The following is a 20,061-nucleotide window of genomic DNA, read 5'->3' on the forward strand; positions in this document are numbered from 1 at the left end:
TACCACTCCATGGACAGGGCTAACCCCAGCCAGGCAAGGCCATGGCAGTCCCTACGCCCCTCCCCCTTCCATCCGTGTCCACCCCCAACGTCAGCCTTGCTCCACAGGGCAGCACAGTTGAGTCCCCAAGACCTAGCGACGTTCCAGCTCTCCCGATAGCCCTCAGGCGGCTCCCAACAGGCTCCTATTTAAGCTAAACCCCTTAGATTGGCCTCCGAGGCCCCACCTGATCTGGCCCCACCCACCCTGCAACCTCATCCCCCAGGTCACCCTCCACCAGCCGGTGGTCTGACCTGGAGAATGGCTGCTGTTCCAGCTTCTGCACCTGCTGCTTCCAGCCCGGCCCCTCTCCCCAGACCTTCACTGCGCTGCCTCTCTAGCTTCTGGCTTAAAGGCTACCTCCTCAAAGAGGCCTCCCTGACCTCCACCCGCTAGAGTAGGCCTGGTGCCCAAGCCCCACTCGCTCTCCTGTTCCCAGTATTCTTTCAGAGCACTTCCTACTCGTGCTGTAGTATAGTATCACGTTCCATTATGGTATGCTATGTTATACTGTGTTGTACTATGTGATGCATATATTATGTTATGTTCTTTATATGTTTATTGACCATCTCCACCCACCTCTCTAGAATGTGACTTTTATGAGAGCAGGGATTTGTCTTGTTTCCCACGGAATCCCCAGCGCCTTAGCACACATTCAGAAAACGTTCACTGAATCATAAAGGGCCAGCCTTGGACTGCAGTGAATTGCTGGATCCCAGGTCACTGGTTAGGTCTGTAGGGACAACAACCACCCTTTCAATGGAATGCCTCTCCCTGGCTTCAGTTCTTCTGTCTAGGCTGCCCCTTTTTGATCTCATCCCAAACTCAACATGTTCAAGGCCAAATGCCCCCCTTCCCCTGCCAGACCTGCCCCTCCTGCCCTAAATGGCTTTTCTAACTCTGGGACCGCATCACCCTTCACCCGGAGACCCAAGCCGGAAGCCCGAAGGTCCGCCTCACACCTCAGCCAGTTTCTAGGCCTGTGGATGCCACCACCTCCCGGGTACCCCTCCTTCCACCCGCCTGCCCTTGCCCTGCCCTCCCCTCCCACCCGACTCCAAGCCTCCATCTCCCACCTGGGCCACCTCCACAGCCCCCTGGCCTCCCTGCAGAGCTCCCTAGTACCCCATTCTCCACACTCCAGCCTAGAGGGATTCCCCAAAGAGCAAAACTGGTCTCCTGCTTGAAATTCTGCCTTGGCTCTCCCTGCCCTCAGGACAAAGCCCCAACTCCTCAGCCTCGGGTCGAAGGCCTGAGCCCTCTCCCCCCACCCACCCCCGTTCATCTCTTGCTACTCACTGCAGCAGCCGGCCCTCCATCCTTCCTGAACTACTTGCAGATCCTACACAGTCCACACAGCACTGCACCTCTAAGCCTTTCCATATTCTGTGCCCTCCACTTGAAACGCCTCCCTCCACCTTTGCTGTCTGCAAACCCAGCCTTCAAGATTAAGGTCAACCATCCCCTCCTGAGCACCCAGGTGGGGTGAGTCCCGTAGCACCGTGTGGTAGAGCCCTCTGCCATCACGTCTGCCTTCCCCACCTGGCTCTGAACTCCCTGAGGGGAGTGGCCAGCCACACAGGGGTGCAGGAAGCCTGTCCTTCCAGGCCTGTTCTATACGTCCCACGTCACACTCTCGCTTCCCAGGCACAGCCACAGAAGGGCAGGCTCTTCCAAGAGCCCACGTCAGGGGCTCACCTCGATCGCTGTAGTCATCTACAAGGATAACTTCTTCTAGCAGGGTGTCTGGGGATGTCTCGAGGACACTGTAAACTGTCCGAAGGAGAGTTGACCAGGCTTCATTATAAAATGTTATGATGACAGATGTCGTGGGCAATTGATCATAATTGTATTTCTTCTCTTTGCACCTGCGAACACAACACAACTTCAGGAATCAAGACCCCACTGTTGACTGTATGTACCAGGCCCAGGCTGGTGCTGGGGATGGAGTGATGAAAGGGACGTAGGTCACGGTCCTGGGGCCTCCCCCTGGGGAATGGCAAATAGCTGCTGGGATGTTCCAGAGTCCCCCGTGTTCCATTAGGAGACCCAGCAGATTCTTTAAAAAGGTTTTAAATACTTAACGAGCTTGAACTGCAGATGCTGTTTTTAAGCTTTAAAGCAATTTTCAGATTTGTGCAACATGCAAACTCAGCAGAATCAGAAGGGAGGGGGACTGTCACTTTTCCCTGCCCAACAGCTCTCCCATCTGTCCACGCCTTTCCAATCCCACTGAGGCCTTTGCTCAGACTGCGCCCTTTCCTCCCTTTCCTGCTTGGCACACTCTCTGTCCTCTTTCAAGAACAACTCACCCCGCCTTCTCTGGAAAAGTCTGGGGACACCTGTGTGGGGCAGGTGCTCGCCCCTCCTTGCTCCTACAGCACCTTGCCCACGTCTCTGTTTCAGCAGGTGTCACTCTCCGTGCTCCAGAACTCACCACCACTTGAGTCTCCCCCTACCTTCTCCCAGCACCTTTCCTACTCTGCATCCCAGCAGGGGCTACGCTTTCAAAGGTGATGCACTGAATGCATAAACTGGAACCATGGCTAGGATGTGTGAACATTCCAGGAAGGGCTCTGTAGAGAACACTGACTACCCCCTAGCCCCCATACCACTGCCACCACCCACCCTCCCGTTCCATTCTGAGGCAGTCTCGTGGTGAGGAGGGCGCTGAGCCCACCCATCTCTCTGGGGTTAGGCCTTGGCTGGCAGTGATAAGAACCATTTAGCTCCCTCTTTCTTTGGTAGGGTTTTCTGTTACTTTGCACAGAAGGTTCCAGGTTGACACAGAATTCTCTCCTCAGAGTAATGGATGACAAACTCCCAGTGTCATCCCAGGGAGTAGGCAGTGCCTGGAAATCAGGACATGGCTGACAGCAAGATAGGGGAGGAACAGAAACCCACAAGGGACACCAGAAGGACCAGGGTTTGAAGGCTGGCCTGGCTAAAGGCCAGACCAAGGGATGGGGTGGAAATTCGAGAAGAAGATAAATGTTGAGGCCTGGCCAGCCTCCGGGGGCAGAAAGGGAAGGTCTTACAGATAAGCTAAGTGCAAGATCAAAGAGATGGAGAACCAAGCAGGGTGAGGGGTGAAACCAACATCTATTGACTATCTACCCCGTGCCAGGCACTGTAGCAGTGGGACCTGTATCAGTCAGTCACCGATCATTTCCTCATCGCCTACTATGTGCCAGGCACATAGGCAAAGCCCCTGCTTCCCAGAGCTTACAATCAGGCGGACAATAATCAAATAAGTAAACATATCAATAATTTCAGAAAGTTAGGGTGCTATGAAGAAAAGGAGGGGGATGAAAGAGAGAGCAACTACAGAGGGGAGTAGGAAGGGGGAATGGAGGCAACCACAGAACAGGTAATCAGGGAGGGCCCCTCCAGGAGGTGACATTTAGGATGAGGCCTGAATAATGAGGGACCCAGTCCCACAAAAAGCAGAGGAAAAGCCTTTTGTGTACACAACTTATTTCTTTTTTTCTCCTTTTATTTTATTACGAAAATTTTCAAACATGCAAAAAGTAGAGAGAACAGTATAAGAAAGTCCTGTGACCCTTTCACCTAACTTCAGTAGTCCTTAACACATGGTCTTGATTCATCTTTGTCTTCACCCACTACCCCCATCCCAGACTAATTTTAAGCAAAACCCAGCATACCACAGCATCCATAAATATTTCAATATATATATCTAAGGGATAAAGATTCTTTTCATAATGAACACAATATCATTGTAACACTTTAAAAGTTAGCAATTCCTTAGTGCTATCACATCTCCAGTCTATAAGCTTTCATCAAAATTAATGGTGTGTCTTCCAATGGTTGGAAGACACACCATTCTCTTATGAACCAATAAGAAAGACAAATGCTACCAATCATAACTGCAGAATGCTCTGATTTTAAGAGACATCCTAATTTCAGAAATGTTTAAATATTTTTTTTAAAGTGGCTTAGAGCAGCGGTACCCAACCTTTTTGGCACCAGGGACCGGTTTCGTGGAAGACAATTCTTCCACGGATGGGGGGTGGGGGGTGGAGATGGTTCAGGCGGTAATGCAAGCAATGGGGAGCAGCAGATGAAGCACCGCTCGCTCCCCTGCCGCTCACCTCCTGCTGTGCGGCCCGGTTCCTAACAGGCCCGGGGTTTGGGGACCCCTGCCTTAGAGGGAATTCCCTGGTGGTCCAGTGGTTAGGACTCTGCACTTTCACTGCCGAGGGCCCAGGTTCAATCTCTGGTCAGGGAACTAAGATCCCACAAGCTGCACCACGTGGCCAAAAAAAAAAGAAAGAAAAAAATGCCTTAGAATTGATGAAATGTAGCACTTTATTTCACTCTCAAAACCTCTTCCTATGTTAGCATTCACTGTTCCTATTTTAAAGACAAGGCTGAGAGGCGGGGTAGCCTGGACAGTTCTCAGAGTGCCTGCAAGTGTGTATGTACTTGGCTGAACTCCTTGTGTCCCTGTGCGATCTTGTCACAGGGTTCTGGCTCGTGCCTTTGACCCTGCGGGAGGCTCAGGTGGGCCATCAGAATCTAAACAAAGATCCCTACATCCCCTCTCCTCAACCAGCCCTCCCTCCTACCAAGAAACAGGAAATTTCTCCTCTCATCCCTCTCAGGGTCTTCTAAGTAGCTCCAGGTCCCTTTTCCTAAGCGCCAGCACAGTTTCTGTAGAGGGCTCTGAGGCTACCCAGGCAGCAGCCCAGGCTCTGCCATCACTGGGGTGGCCTTGCCACATGAATAGGCTTATCTGAGAGTCTCTGAGAGGGGCTGGCTCTTCTCAGCCCCCTTTACATTCTCATGCCTGCTTCATCTGTAGGCTGGAGGCATGACCACGCTGGTGCCCTGAAGCGATAAGGCATTCCCACCAGCCTTAGCCAGTGGGACCTGAATTCTTGGACACGCTGGTCTTCTGAATCACGGAAGTGGTTACTTAGCACTGTGCTCCACAGAGGGGAGTCCAGCCCATACTCAAGGAGAGGAGAATTAGGCTCCTTCTTTTAAAGGGAAGACTATCAAAGAATTTGTAGGTATATTTTAAAACCACCACACATGAACAGAATGCAGCAGGAGTAACAGTATGTGGCTTCTAAGACCAGGTCGTAAGACACCGAAGGTTCCTCTTTGTTCCCTCCCATGGACCATCCAATCCGGGGAAAGCCAGCCACTATGTAGTGAGGACACTCAAGTGTCCCATGAAGAGATCTATGTGGAGAGGAACTGAGGCTTCTGACAGCCAGGACAGCCCAGACAGACTTTCCAGCATATGATGGGCCATCCTAAAAGCAGATCCTCCAGCCTCAACAGCCCCAATCAAACCCTGAGATGACAAAAAACCCAGGTAGCATTTTGACTACAATCTCATGAGAGACTCCCAAGCCAGACCACTCAGATAACGCACTCACAAATCCTTGACCCACAGAAATTATGCGAAATAATAAACGTTTATTGCTGTTTTAAGTCATTAAGTTTTATGGTCACACATGCGCTGAAATAAATCGCAAGGAAACTATCAGACAGGCCTGAATTGACATTTTATAAACCAACAGGCCTGTACTCTTTTACAAAACGTGACTGTCCTAAAAGACAATGAGAGTCTGAGGAACCATTTCAGACTAAAGGAGACTAAAGAGGCAGGACAACTAAATGTCCTACTTGATTCTCAATTAGATACCGGGTAAGGAAGAAAAAAGTTGCTCTAAAAGTTGGGACAGTTGGAAACATCTGATATTGTATAAATTTCTTGAATTTGATAACTACCTTCATGGTATCTTGAGAGAATGTCCTTGTTTTCAGAAAATACACACAGAAGTAACAAAGGATAAAAGATTATCATCTCTGTAACTTATTCTCAAATGTGTATAATATTATAGGATACATATAGAAAGAGAAAAATTAAGTAAATGTGGCAAAATAATGAGTGGGTCTAGGTGAAGGATATAGAGGATTTTGGCTATTCTAGCAAATTTTCTCTAGGTTTGAATTTTTCAAAATTAAAAGTTTAATACAAAAAGAAGAAAAGAAAATTTTTAATGTTGCAAAGGGTGTACCCAAACACCAAGCCAATTCTGACCTACACGTATCTCAATCTTAGTGGCCCTGTCCAAGGCCCTCTCCTTTCTCACTCATTCCCACTTCTACCAAAACAGCTGCCCTCTGAGGATGTGGAGGAAAAAGAACACTTGTACACTGCTGGTGGGAATGTAAGTTGGTGCAGACTGTGGAAAACAGTACGGACATTCCTTGAAAAACTAAAAATAGAACTACCGTATGACCCAGGAATTCCACTCCTGGGTATATGTCTGAAAAAAACCAAAAACACTAATTTGAAGATACATGCATCCCAAATATTCACAACACCATTATTTACAATTGCCAAGATATGGAAGCAACCTAAGTGTCCATCAACAGACGAATGGATAAGAAGATGTGGCAGAGGGCTTCCCCGGTGGTGCAGTGGTTGAGAGTCTGCCTGCCGATGCAGGGGACACGGATTCGTGCCCCGGACCGGGAAGATCCCACATGCCACGGAGCGGCTGGGCCCGTGAGCCATGGCCGCTGAGCCTGCGTGTCCAGAGGCTGTGCTCTGCAACGGGAGAGGCCACAACAGTGAGAGGCCCGCGTGCCGCAAAAAAAAAAAAAAAAAAAAAAAAGATGTGGCAGATATATACAATGGAATACTACTCAGCCATAAAAAAGAACAAAATTTTGCTATTTGCAGCAATGTGGATGGACTTGGAGGGCATTATGCTAAGTGAAATAAAATAAGTCGGACAGAGAAAGACAAATACTATATGACATCACTTATATGTGGAGTCTAAAAAAATACAACAAACTAGTGAATATAACAAAAAAGAAGCAGACTCACAGATACAGAGAACAAACCAGTGGTTATCAGTGGTGGGGGGGTGCAAATTATTGGACGTAAGATAGGCTCAAGGATGTATTGTACAATATGGGAAATATAGCTAACATTTTGTAATCAATCTAAATGTAAAGTAACCTTTAAAATTTGTATAAAAATCTGAAAATTTTTTAAATTTTAAAAATAAAATAGAACAAAATAAAATTAAAAGAATAAAAAGTCAGAGACAAAAATTTTTTTAATTAAAAAAATGTTGATGAAAACAAAAAACAGTTGCCTTCCTCCAAATATATGTTAGAGCAAAAAGAAAACACACACATATATGTATAAGAATATTAATAATTATGCCTGGATTTAATATTCTCTGAGTACTAGACAGGGTGCATAGAAAAGCCACCACAGCCCACTAGAAGCATCAGAAAGAACTGCTTATACTACATGAAAAAAAAATGTTTTTGTGAAACTAAAATTAAGATTTTTTTATCTTTAAAAACAAGGTAAAGCTAAAATTTAGTTTCACATATGCACCAGTCCAAAGAGAAATGAGTAGAAATAAGGACAATGAGGTTTTCAAACATGAAATTTATTCAATTTAAACGAACTGTCCTTTAGTTTGAAATCACATCCTTATTGTTTTGGATTAAAATTTATTTCTTCTCAAGATGGGAGTAAATAGGAGAACAAGACAAGCTCTGTTTGACCAAATAGAGTTGGGACTGTATGTCAGCCCCTCCTCAGTGTTTTTGTTTATGTGTTTTCACTGCTGTGCAAAATCCAGAAGTTCAAGGGCACTGTTCTCAAATGTCCAGGGGGGCTATTTGTGTGCTCTAAGATTACAAGATAACAATTTAGCAATATACACTCAGAGCTTTCTTTTTTTATTATTATTAAACATTTTTTATTTTTGGCCACGCTGCGCTGCATATGGGATCTTAGTTCCCCAACCAGGGCCCTCAGCAGTGACAGCTTGGAGTCCTAACCACTGGCCCCCCACGGAATTCCCTACACTCAGAGTTTTAAAACGTTCCTCTTCTCATTCATCTCATATCAATACACCTAAGAATTTCTCACCCAAGTGAATAATCAGAGATACCCTGAAGGAGGCTTGTCGTAAAAATTTTTCTTTGTAACATTATTTATAATAGTGAAATTCTGTAAACAATTTAAATGTCGGAGGATAAACATTCATGATTGCATGAAGAAATGCTATATGGCCATCCAAAGCCATGTTTTCAGAGAATATTTAGCAATAAAAAAAGGATGACCACTCTCTGACGTTTAATCAGAAAAGCAGGATACAGATCTATAAACAGCATCATGTCAGTTCTTCGAACAACAAAGTGTGTGCATGCACTCACACATAAACAGTAAACAATAGAAAGAAATATGCCAAGAATGTTAACAATGGTGATCTCTGAGCAGTGGGATTATCACTGATTCTTATTTAATTCTTTATATTTTTCTGCATTCTAAAATTGTTCTATAGGGCTCCCCTGGTGGTTAAGAATCCGCCTGCCAATGCAGGGGACACGGGTTCGATCCCTGGTCCGGGAAGATCCCACATGCCACGGAGCAACTAAGCCCGTGCGCCACAGCTACTGAGCCTGTGCTCTAGAGCCCGCGAACCACAACTACTGAAGCCCATGCGCCTAGAGCCATGCTCTGCAACAAGAAAAGCCACTGCAATGGGAAGCCCATACACCACAACGAAGAGTAGCCCTGCTCGCCACAACTAGAGAAAGCCCACGTGCAGCAACAAAGACCCAACTCAGCCAAAAATAAATAAATTTATTTAAAAAAAATAGTTCTATAATGAACATGCATCATTTTTATAATCACAAGAAAGATTTTTAAAATGCTGAATCACATTTCTTTAGCTTGCCATAGCAAATGTCTTTACTGAGTAATATTTAACATTCTGCCCTCTCCTTTTTTTGTTGTTGGCGTAGTATATTTTCTCCTTTGTTCTTTAATATATCGCTTTACAATAGCCAAGACATGGAAGCAACCTAAATGTCCATCGACAGATGAATGGATACAGAAGATGTGGTGTATACACACACACACACACACACACACACACACACACATATATAATGGAATACTATAGCGACATAAAAAAGCGTAAGATAATGCCATTTGCAGCAACATGGGTGGACCTAGAGATTACCATACCAAGTGAAGTGAGTTAGAAAGAGAAAGACAAATACCACATAATATCATTTATATGTGGAATCTAAAATATGACACTAGTAAACTTACTTACAAAACAGAAACAGACTCACAGACATAGATAAAAAACTTATGGTTACCAAAGGGAAAAAAGGGTGAGGGAAGGATACATTAGGAGTTTGGGATTAGCAGATATAAACTACTATAAATAAAACAGATAAACAACAAAGCCCTACTGTATAGCACAGGGAACTATATTCAATATCCTGTAATAAACCAAAATGGAAAAGCATACATATATATATATAACTAAATCACTTTGATGTACACTAGAAAGTAACACAGCATTGTAAATCAACTATACTTCAACTGAAAAAAAAAGAAGATAAAACATCCTTTAAAAGCATTCTCCTTCATGAAGTTCAATATATCCTTCCTGAATATCTCTAAATTTGCATCCAGGAAAAACACTTTCCCCTTTTCCTGGGTGATAAAAAGCTGTGCATCCTTCCATTAGGCAAGGGCAGCTATGCATCACTCAGGGTTCCACTTCTGCATAGGAGATAAAAGAGAGCTCAGAACCAAATTCACTGCTAAATCATAGTAAGCCATCCTTTCCTTAACTTTCTGGTATAATCCATGTGCTTTGTAAGGGCAGGGGCTGAACTGTGTTTTTCTCTGTATTTTCTGCATGCTTTGCAGAAAATACCTAGTAATACCTAGTAATAATAGTAACATTTATTGAGTGCCTACTACATGATAGGCAGCGTGCTAAGCATTCTACATGCATTATTCCCTTTAGCCTTCAAAACAACCCTACTGGGTGCGGACTACCATAACCTCCACCAGTACAATATATGTCTATGTATTTTATGGATATGAATGAATGGGTGCGGCAAATACTTCCAGGTCTTCTTTTATATTATATTTAGGTTATCACATAAACATCTTTAAAAAAATGAAAATTCATATCCTTTGGAGAACAGGCCAGGGAGGTCATAATATACATAGGTGTGTTTTATTGGCCCAGAATGCTTTCTTCTTTCTTCATCTTACTGCACTTTGCTCTTTCAGGAACCATGCCTCCTGCACTCTCAAGCTGTATGGTTTGTGCAGGGCTGGACACACACACACACACACACACACACACACACACACACACACGCATACATACAATGTGTGTGCACACACTTGTGTATACATATGCACATATACACACCCCTCTGGGAAGGTCACATGCCCCTGGCCTGACCAATCAACATTTTCCTGATGAAATCAGTTGAGTCCCTGTATTCAGGGCCCAGAATAATCTGAACCCAGTTCTAATCTCAGACTTTACTGTCATAGAAGTCAATATATTTTCTTTTATATTTAAGTCAGTTTGCATTGAGTTTCCAGTCACTTTCAACCAAAGAACCCTAACTAAGAGAGAAAATAAGTCTTTTTTTAAAGTGAATATAGGACTTCCACTCAAGGCAGTATGAAAGATTTAAAATATCTGGGAACATCTCTTGGTAAAGGACACCCAAAAAATTCTTGATAAAATACTTAAAAAAAATCTTTTAAATGCATGGATCAGCTTACAAAAAAGTAAAAGAAGTCCTCGGAGTACAGGAACAACAAGGAAATCTATGAACCTGGATATCAGAGGTATCAGACAGAGCATAAAATAAGTATGCTGACTATGCTTAAATAAATAAAAGAGGACCTCAAATGAATGACAAAGAAACAAGAATGACAGACAAATTTAACATAGTATAGACATCTCACAGCAAAGAGCAAGCCAGGGGACAGTAGAATACTATCTTCAAATGCCAAACTATCAACCTGGAATTATATACCCAACCAAACTATTTTTTGAGAACAAGAGCAAAATAAAAACATTTTCAGATAAATAAAACTGAGTGTTTACAACAATAACCTTGTCTACAGCAAGAAATACATGATATCTTTCAGGAAGAAGAAAAGAATCCCAGAAAGATCTCTGAGATCCAAAGATGACCATTCAGGAAAGAATGATGGGAAGAGAAAATGGTAAACGTGTGGATAAATGTAAACAAATACTGCATTTTAAAAAATGTCTAATGTGTTGGTTTAAAAAGCAAGACAGAATTAAAATAGTGGAGTAAAATGACATACAAATTGGGAAAGAAGGTGATCAATGTTAAAGCATTCTAGGATCCATAGTTATCGATTAACTTTAGACTTTTTTCAGTTAAATATATACTTTCAAATTTACCACTAAAGATTGGAAATAGATAACTGCCAAATTAATAGAGAGAGAAAAATGGAACCAGAAGGTTCTATGGGTTCAAAAAGCAGTATGGAAAAAAGGGAAAAAACATAGAAAAAGCATAACAAATAGAAAGCATAAGTAAGATGGCATAATCAAACACTAAAGTATCAGTAAGCACAGTAAGTATAAATGGCCATAACTATCTAGTTAAAGTCAAAGACTGTGAGTCAGGATTTTTTTTTTAATGATAACACAAAATCCAGCAACATGCTAATTAGAGACATGCCTAAAAGCTAAGTCACAGAAGAAGTGAAAATAAAAGGATGGGAGAAGTTATCATGAAAACTCTAACCAAAGGAACATGTTCTGTAGACTTAAGGTACTGATTCAAAGAAAGGACGCCACTCTGACAACCACAAGATGGGTCTAGGAAAAACTAATAAAATAGCCTCAGTTTACAACCTTGTCGGGGAAGCAAAGAAACATCAGTCTAATCTCCACACCATGTGTGATGTTTCTCCAAAGGTAATGTTAAGAGAACAGACAAGCAGGCTACCTCTCTGCAAAAAGAGAAATCTTAACCAACTCCCTCCTGCCAACCCCAGCAAGACACAAACACTTTCTTTTGCTGAATTACCTATTTAGAGCTATTTTGAGACTCTTTGCCATCCTAGCACCCAAGTCCTAGTCCTTAAACTCGGATACACACTCTGCAACTATAGCACTAATACGGCTAAAACCAGAGCAAGCGTTCAGGAAATGCAAACACCTGTGTGTATTATTTACACACTTTTCTAACCAGCGGTTCACAACTCCTTGGCAGTGGCAGAGAACAGCTGATGTTCACATGCGTGGCATCCCCATACATGTGCGGTGGAAATGCAGAGCCCCAAGGGCGCTGTCACTCCACCTTTCTCTCCTGCTAAAGAGGTTAGAATGCAAATGAGAATAACAATATAGGATTATCTCAAGGCTTCCCTTATCTATGAAAACTAAAACTTCATGTAAGTATTGGTACATGATTACCCACCATCACTTGTGACACACCTTGTAACTGACTGTGATGTCACCACGAGTTTCATCTGCATTTGACCTGTTATCAATCCCCACTTTGTCTAATTCTGGTATTCTCCCACAGCCTCAAAAGCACCCACCCTTAATCTTCGGAGCGAGAAATCCAAAGGCTCTAAGCCAGTAACTTTCAACACTACTTGCACATCGCCTCAGCCTAGGCCCTACCCACCAAAACTCTATTTAATCATTCTGGGGAAGATCCCTCACATAATTTTTCAAAGTTCCCCAAGGCCACAAACCCAGCTATCTGGCTCCCCACTTTGGCCTGCTGCGATCTCACAGTGAAAGTTCCCTCTCCTCACTAGGCTCAAATGAGATGGTATTTGTGAAAGAGTTTTGCAAACCCTATACTTACTACACTACCATGCAAGAATTCCTTGTCATCCTCCTCCCTCCTCCTTTTCCTCCTCGATTCAGTGCCGTAACTAATAGAAAAAAAGCGATGCACTAATCTACTGGCATGTGAATTATTAGCCTCACAGAAGGGCCAGGGTCTACACCAAGTCTTGAAGAATTAGAGCCAATACTTCGAAGTGTCTCTATTAGCTACCAAGGCTTGCAGATGCCAGAAGAACCAAGCCAAACAGTCCCTTGCCTATGATAACACATTGATCCCCTGTAGTGCAAAGACTTTGGTTAAAAACGTGTGTGGGCCTTTGTACATACTCATGCCTGAATATGTTCTCACCCACTTACCCGTGTGTATATTTTTCAGAATCTATTTCTATACCTGGAAAAGTCTAGAAGGATACACAGCAAAATGTTAATAGTATGGTAGGTTTGGATGGTAGGTTTATGGATGATTTTTCTTTTTTTTTTGCTTCTCTGTATATGCAAACTTTTCTAGAGTGAACATGTATTGCTCTTATAATTAAAATTAACAGATAAATAATTGCCTCCATATCAAAAGGGAGGATGGAATAAAAGAATAAAAGATCTGGGTTCTAGATCAGCTCTGCCCCAGATCTGTGTGTTACCTTGGGGGCATGGCTTTTCCTCTGGTTAGACTGGATGCTCCCTCAGGACCTTCCTTCCTATGACATTCAAGGATCCTAACAACACCTCTGCTTATTAATTAGTTCTAACCCTCCCCCTCACCCAGGACCCCGACTGTGAACTCATAATCTGCCATTCTGGTTTCTCAGGCTAAATCTCAACACCTTATTAGGTCCTCACGCCCGTATGAACTATAATAAAAGTGAGTCTTTGTGAAAGGCCTTGACGCTACTGGCTACATCTAAGTTATACCTCAAGGCCTGGCTGGGCTGAGACCGACACAGATGGAGCTCACCTTTCTCTCTAGGCAAGAATGACCCAATAGGCCTTGCTGCAGGAATTAAAGACAGGAGGCATTCACACTCCTTATCACGCTGGGTTTGGATTAACTTCCCAGGGTCATTGCAATAGCAGGATCTATAAGCAAATCCTGATAGGACACAGAGCAGCTGTGTCACCATGGAGATGGAACACCATACGCCCCACAGGTCATCCACAATGTTTCAAAGAGACTTCACAACCTGGGACAACAGAGGAAGTTGGAACCTGGAAAAGAAAAACTTTATGACCAATCCCTGGATGACTCTTAAAAGCAACCTCCTGAGTGTATTGTTGGCAACAGGGAAGGCAGGAAAAACTAATAAGAACTGAGTACACAGTGTGTTCCCAGGTGTTAGGTGTTCTATTAACTCCTAGGTTGTGTTATTTCTACTCATCCCCTATTTTGCCGATAGGGAAATTGAGGCTCAGAGAGGCTAGATAAGTTGCCCAACATCACAGAGCTGATAAGCAAAAGAGCCACGATTTTATTTCACATGAGCTGGGTCTGAACCCTGATTCTGACCTGAAAGCTTCCCCTAGACCTTGCCTCAGTGAGCACCCTTCGTGTTTCAAGGAGATAAACATATATTCAGCCATTTGGCTGAAGAGGAGGAACTACCACCAACCCCAACAAACAAAGCTCGACTCAAAAAGATAAACAGTAAAAATGCCTAAGGTAAAAGCATAGGCTAGGCATGAGCAGATCCTGAAAAACAGCAGAGACAGTGAGGTGCAAATCCATTCAAACTTTGCCAGTGAGGGCAGAGGTGGGGCCTCCTCCTGCAGACATTCATGCTCTCTCTGACCAAGGATGCACAGAGCAGTTGCCTAAAATCCTGAAATCAGCACAGTACCATGGGGACCAGGAGGGTCACAGTCCCCCAAGGCCAGTTCCACCACTTTCCAGCTGTGGGGCCTTGGGTGAGTCACCTGACCTCTCTGGGCCAATTTCCACACCTGTAAAGCAGGAGGGACAAGGAGCAGGGAGGAGTGGCAGATGCCTGGTACATACAGGAGGCTGCCCACTTGGCTCCAGAACCCCCTCTCTGAGCCCTCTTTCCCTCAAAGTCTTTGAGGAGGGGGCTCCAGCAGGGACCTGGAAGATCCCTACCAAAAGAGGAAAGGAAATAGAAGGCCAGGAGGGCCATCCTCCACCTGCCAGCTTGTTCCCTTCTTACCTAAGCAGTGGGTACAACCCCTCCAGACAGCAGCTCCTATAGGAATTAGGCCTCTGACCACACAGGTTCCAGGACTGTGTCACCCACAGGAGTCAGCTCTGCTGGACCACAGCCAGAAGGAGCCCTTCCCAGCAGCCGCTCCTTCCTGACTTCCTCCACTTAAAGGTCAGGAGTCCCAACTCCCAGAGAGAGGGCAAGGAGGCTTGCGACTTCCGACTTGCCCTTCCAGGCACCTTTCATCTCACCTGCCAGGCGGGCCCTCCCCTCCTGGTTGATTCATGGGCCCTGGTGCACACAGGTGCACACAGGTAAGTGAATGAAGCCTGTCTCGAACCCCACAGGTCCTTAGCTTCGCCAAAGCAGGACGTTACAGGCGTAACTGGACTGGGGGTGCCTTTGGACCCAGGAAGGGCACCCAAAGGGTCTCATCTGAAACCTGTCTGCAGATTTGTCAATTTCTGAGATTTTTCTATTTTCATTTTTTAAAACTTTCTCCCCCACCCCGCAGTATGAACACTTTCACTGCCCACTTCCGAGTGACTCAATAAGACGCGAGATCCCCAGGTCTTTCGAGACCCCGGTTCCACCTTGCCACTTCACAGCTGCAGAAACTGAGGCCCGGGGACTCCGAGGGCGCTGCTTCTCCCGCCACCTGGGGACTCACAGAGGGTTCCAGCGCTCGGGCAGGCGGCGGTGCAGCGAGATGCGGTCGCTGAGGTAGATGTTGATCTGGTGCAGCCGCACGCTCTCCTCCTGCAGCCGCAGCTCTTCGCCCTGCAGCTGCAGCCGCACTGCCTCGCCTCGCGCGCCCAGAGCGTCCTCCCGCACCGGCGGCCGCGGCAGAACCGGCTCTCGCCGCCCAGAGCGCGGGGTGCGTGGGAGTCCTGGCTCGGCCGTCCCGGCCCCGCGCCGCGCCCGCAGCACCGAGCCCAGCCCGGCCAGGGCCAGCAACGCCAGCAGTACCAGCAGCGCCTCCCGGCCGCGCCGAAGCCCTCGCGGGCAGCGCCTCCACGCCGCGCGCCCCAACATGCGCCCGCCAGCTGCGGCCAGCGCCCGGCGCGCCCCGAGCCGTTGGCGCAGCCAGCGACCCGGATCCCGGAACCGGCGCGCCGCCCCGCCCCCGGCCCGCCCCACCTGCGCCCCGCCCCCTTCCCGCCCCGCCTGCCCGCCGAAGGGGCGAACTTTTACAGGGTCCTCAGGAGGGCTCGCTGAGCCGTGCACCTTCTTGGTGGGCTGTGTGCTTTATTAAAAAGGTAACGGCCGTAAAACCCTCAGCTCAGCGCCTGGCAAGTCGTAAGCGCTCCGTAAATGTTGGCCGAATGCGCTGTGCAGGGCGCTATGAATTTCACTGCCATTATCTCATCTGACCCCTACACAGTCCAATAAGAGAGGTACATTTTACAGATGAGGAGACTGGGGCACAGTGAGGCTAATTTACACCGGGCTATCTCATGGAGGCCTGCAGGCATACCGACCTAAGACATTCTGCTCGGATCCCTTGAATAACAAACCCTCCTCTGGCTCCCTATTAGTCGGTAATGTTTCTTATTCCTCACTTTACAGACGCCTCCAAGAAACTTATCAAAGAAATGAACTATCCTCTCAGAAAAACACGCAAACACACCCATGACTGCACACACCCCAGGCCATCCCTTCATGTTAAGTAGCCCGGTTCCTGGCTAGAGGTTTCCTTTGGGAGGATTGGGAGAATGAGGAAGCCACAGGGGTGCCGGAAATATTTAATAGGGTCCAGACTAGAGTGAGGCATGAGGCTCTCTCCAAGGCGGAAAATTGAAGTGTGGGCCAAATAAGCCTCAGTAATCAAAATAAACAATATTTTTCAAAATCAAAATGAATGCAAAAAATCCATGACAACAAAATACCAAAATTTTAAAGGCAGAAAATCTAACCCTGTGCTTGCACAGCTCACTTCACTCACCTCACCCTAATCCCAGCCCTGATTCTATCTCTTGATTTTAGTGAGGATTACATGGATAAATACATATGTAAAAATTCATCAAGTTCTTCTTTAAAACCCATGCGCTTGACTTATGAAAGTTATATCTCAATTTTTAAAAATAAATAAAAGAACAAAGAATAAAAAAAGGAGAACCCCTAGCCTCCAGGACAAGTGCCGAAGTCCTCAGCTTGACTGGAGAGACCCCCATAATGTGACTCCAAATTCTGTAATGCCTATCCCCCCAACCACTGGGGGATAGGGGAGGCATGGTTTCACTCCAGGCCTTTGCATAGGCTGTTCTCTCTGCTGGAAATGCCCTTCCCTACCTAGCAAACTCCTACCCATCCTTCAAGACCCTGCCAAAAGCCACCTCCTCCATGAAGCCTTCAGCAATTCCATGGTTTTTTAGGTAAACGTATTTAAAGATCACATCATCCTTTTGTGTATTAGTCAGGGTTCCACAAGAGAAACAAAAGCAGGAAGAGATATATTAAGAGATTTACTGCAAGAAATTGGCTTATACAATTGCAGAGACTGGTGAAGCAAGTCCAAAATCTATAGGGCAGGTCATCAGGAATGACAGGCTGAAACTCTCTGACATAAGCAGAAGCTACAATCCACAGGCAGAATTTCTTATTTTCTAGGGCAATCTCAGTTCTGCTCTTTAGGACTTTAACTTATTAAATCAGGCCCACCTAAACAATCTCCTTCCTTAAAGTCAGCTGATTGTAAATGTTAACCATATCTACGAAATACCTTCATGGCAACATTTACATTAGTGTTTGATTGAATAACTGAGGATTAAAGCCTAGCCAAGCTGACGTATCAAACTGACCATGTCTATTAGTTTCCGAGAATTGCCATAACAAACTACCACAAACTAGGTGGCTAAAAACAACAGAAATTTATTCTCTCACAGTTCTGGAGGCAATAAGTCTTATTAGCAGAGCCACTTTCTCCCTGGAGGCTCCAGGGGAGAATCTGTTCCATACCTTTCTCTTAGTTACTCGTGTTGCCAGCAATCCTTGACATTCCTTGACTTGTAGATGCATCACTCCAATCTCTGACTCCATGGTCATATGACATTCTTCTAGTGCGTTTGTCTCTGTGTCCCTTCTACTCTTCTTCTAAGGGCGCTGGTCATTGGATTTGGGCCACTCTAATGATCTCATCTTAACTTGATTACATCAACAAAGACCCTATTCCCAAATAAGGTAACATTCATAGGTATCAAGGATTAGGACTTCAACAGATCTTCTGGGGGGACACAATTCAATCCATATCACCATCATACTTTGTTACAGCCCTTCATACCCTGGCCTTGTAAAAAAAAAAAAAAAAAAAGAATGTAAAGGATTAAGAGTATGGGGCTGTGGTCACTTTATGATCCCAGAAGTTGGTTCAGTGTCAGACACAGTAAGTGCTCAATTCATGGCTGGCTTTCTGTCTCACACTTACTTAAGTAGGCACCTGTTGGAACTCAGTGGGGAAGTACCTGATGGAGGGCACAGCCTGGTTAAGTGCAGAGAAAAGTTACTCCCAAAAGGTAACAAACATGAATTCTTTAGGTCTTCTTGCTGGAAGGGCCTCAGCAACTCAGTCTGGACGTTTTCAGAATCTGTTCCTAGAAATCCCAAGGGAAAACCATCCAGGAAAGTAAAAAGGAGGCTGACTGGACAGGGCTCCAGTTATTGTCCCTGAAACCAGAGCATTGACACATTTATTTGCTTAATTCTTTGAGCTTCCTTATTAGATCATCGCAGCCACGTCTCTAATTACCAGAGGACTTGGTAACCAGGCCAAAGGAAGTACGTTGTCCAGGCCCACAGCTGATCAGTAGCAGAACAGGAAATAGAACAGAATAAAAAGGTATGGTACAAACTGCTAGATGTCTGCCAATATCCAATCTTCTCTTTTTCCTTCTCTAGAATCCTTTTTTTAAAAATGTGTTTGTTTCTCTGGACCCATTGTCTTCCAAAATAAAGACTATATTTCCCAGCCCTCCTTGCAACTAGGCATGGCCAAGTGACTAAGTGTGCCACCAATGGGCTATAAGTGGTGGTGTCAAATAGGGCTTCTGAGTAATGTCCTTAAAGGAAACTTCCTTACCTTTCTTTCTTGCTGGCTGGATTGTGGCTATGAAGACTGGAGCTCAAGCAATCACCTTGGGTCATGCACTGAAAATGGTGAAACACCATGGCAGAAGGAGTCCAGTTCCCTAACATTGTGGACACTGAACCAGTCCTGCTGGCCTCCTTCCAGGCTTTGTTTAGTGAGAGAGAAATAAACTTCTATCTCATTGAAGCCACTGTTTCTATGGGTTTTCTGTCTTAGGCAGCCAAGTCTAATCCTCACTGATAACAGATGATTAATTGCAAGAGAATTCTCCCCAAATCTGACTCTGATGGTACGGTGATTTTAAAACCAGGCTGAAAATTCTTTGATACTCCCTTCCCTTGAAACAAGGCAGACTTCTAACTGCTTCAACCAACAGAATATGGTAGAAGTGAAGTTCTGTGACTTCTAAAGCTAGGTATAAAAGGCCATGAAGCTTCCACCTTGTTCACGGGACCACTGTTCTCGGAGCCCTGAGCTGCCAGGAAAGAAATCTGACGATCCCGATGCCATCACGCCAGAGAAGCCACAGGCAGACACACAGTCAACAGGGTCAGCTGAGCCCAACCTTTAGCCACCCTAGACAGCCCAGGCAACAGACAGGTGAGTGAAGAAGCCATCTTGAAAGTGGCTCCTCCCCAGTCATTCAAGTCATCTCAGCTATGGCCCCAGATGTCACAGAACAGAGAGGTGCTGTCTTCAAATCCCTGACCCACAGAACCCATGAACATAATAAGATGATTGTTGTTTTACACCATGACGATTTGGGATGGTTTGTAACACAGCAGTAGATAACTGGAACAACTGGATGATTTTAATCAACATATTTCAGGAGGAAATATTACTGAGCATCTAAACATGTGCCAGGTACTGTGCTACAGACTAGGCAAACTACAATGAGCAACTGTCGATGATAAACAAAGCTGGATACTAGTTAAATGGTAAAGACAGATTTGAATCGGTAACATACCATATCAATAGGGAAGGAGGTCCAGTATGAACTGATTCAACTTTGATTTGCATAGGGGTAACTGGGAGTTTTAAGTAGAGCTGAGGAAATGAAAAATTACAAAGGATTGGTCAGCATAAATGCTGATTA

General features: G+C 45.1%; 1 protein-coding gene and 1 non-coding gene across 6 annotated transcripts in view; one reads left to right on the plus strand and one right to left on the minus strand.

Moving 5' to 3' along the window:
* Nucleotides 1-20,061, minus strand: part of GALNT12 (polypeptide N-acetylgalactosaminyltransferase 12) — a 53,435-nt gene that overhangs the window by 23,694 nt on the left and 9,680 nt on the right. For 4 of the 5 annotated variants that reach the window (XM_060154762.1, XM_060154761.1, XM_060154760.1 and 1 more), the window contains exons 1-2: nucleotides 15,552-15,942; nucleotides 1,738-1,907 (exon numbers count right to left, since the gene is read on the minus strand). In XM_060154762.1, the coding sequence (XP_060010745.1) occupies nucleotides 1,738-1,907; nucleotides 15,552-15,916 (535 nt within the window). In that variant the 5' untranslated portion in view covers nucleotides 15,917-15,942. Of the gene's footprint in view, nucleotides 1-1,737; nucleotides 1,908-15,551; nucleotides 15,943-20,061 lie in introns of those variants that run through there. The other variant, XM_060154764.1, reaches the window with a different exon arrangement.
* Nucleotides 4,216-4,288, plus strand: TRNAE-UUC (transfer RNA glutamic acid (anticodon UUC)). Its single transcript has one exon. It is a non-coding gene; the product is annotated as a tRNA-Glu (tRNA).

The sequence above is a fragment of the Lagenorhynchus albirostris genome, chromosome 7, assembly GCF_949774975.1.
Source record: "Lagenorhynchus albirostris chromosome 7, mLagAlb1.1, whole genome shotgun sequence".
NCBI classification, from domain to species: Eukaryota; Metazoa; Chordata; class Mammalia; order Artiodactyla; family Delphinidae; genus Lagenorhynchus; species Lagenorhynchus albirostris.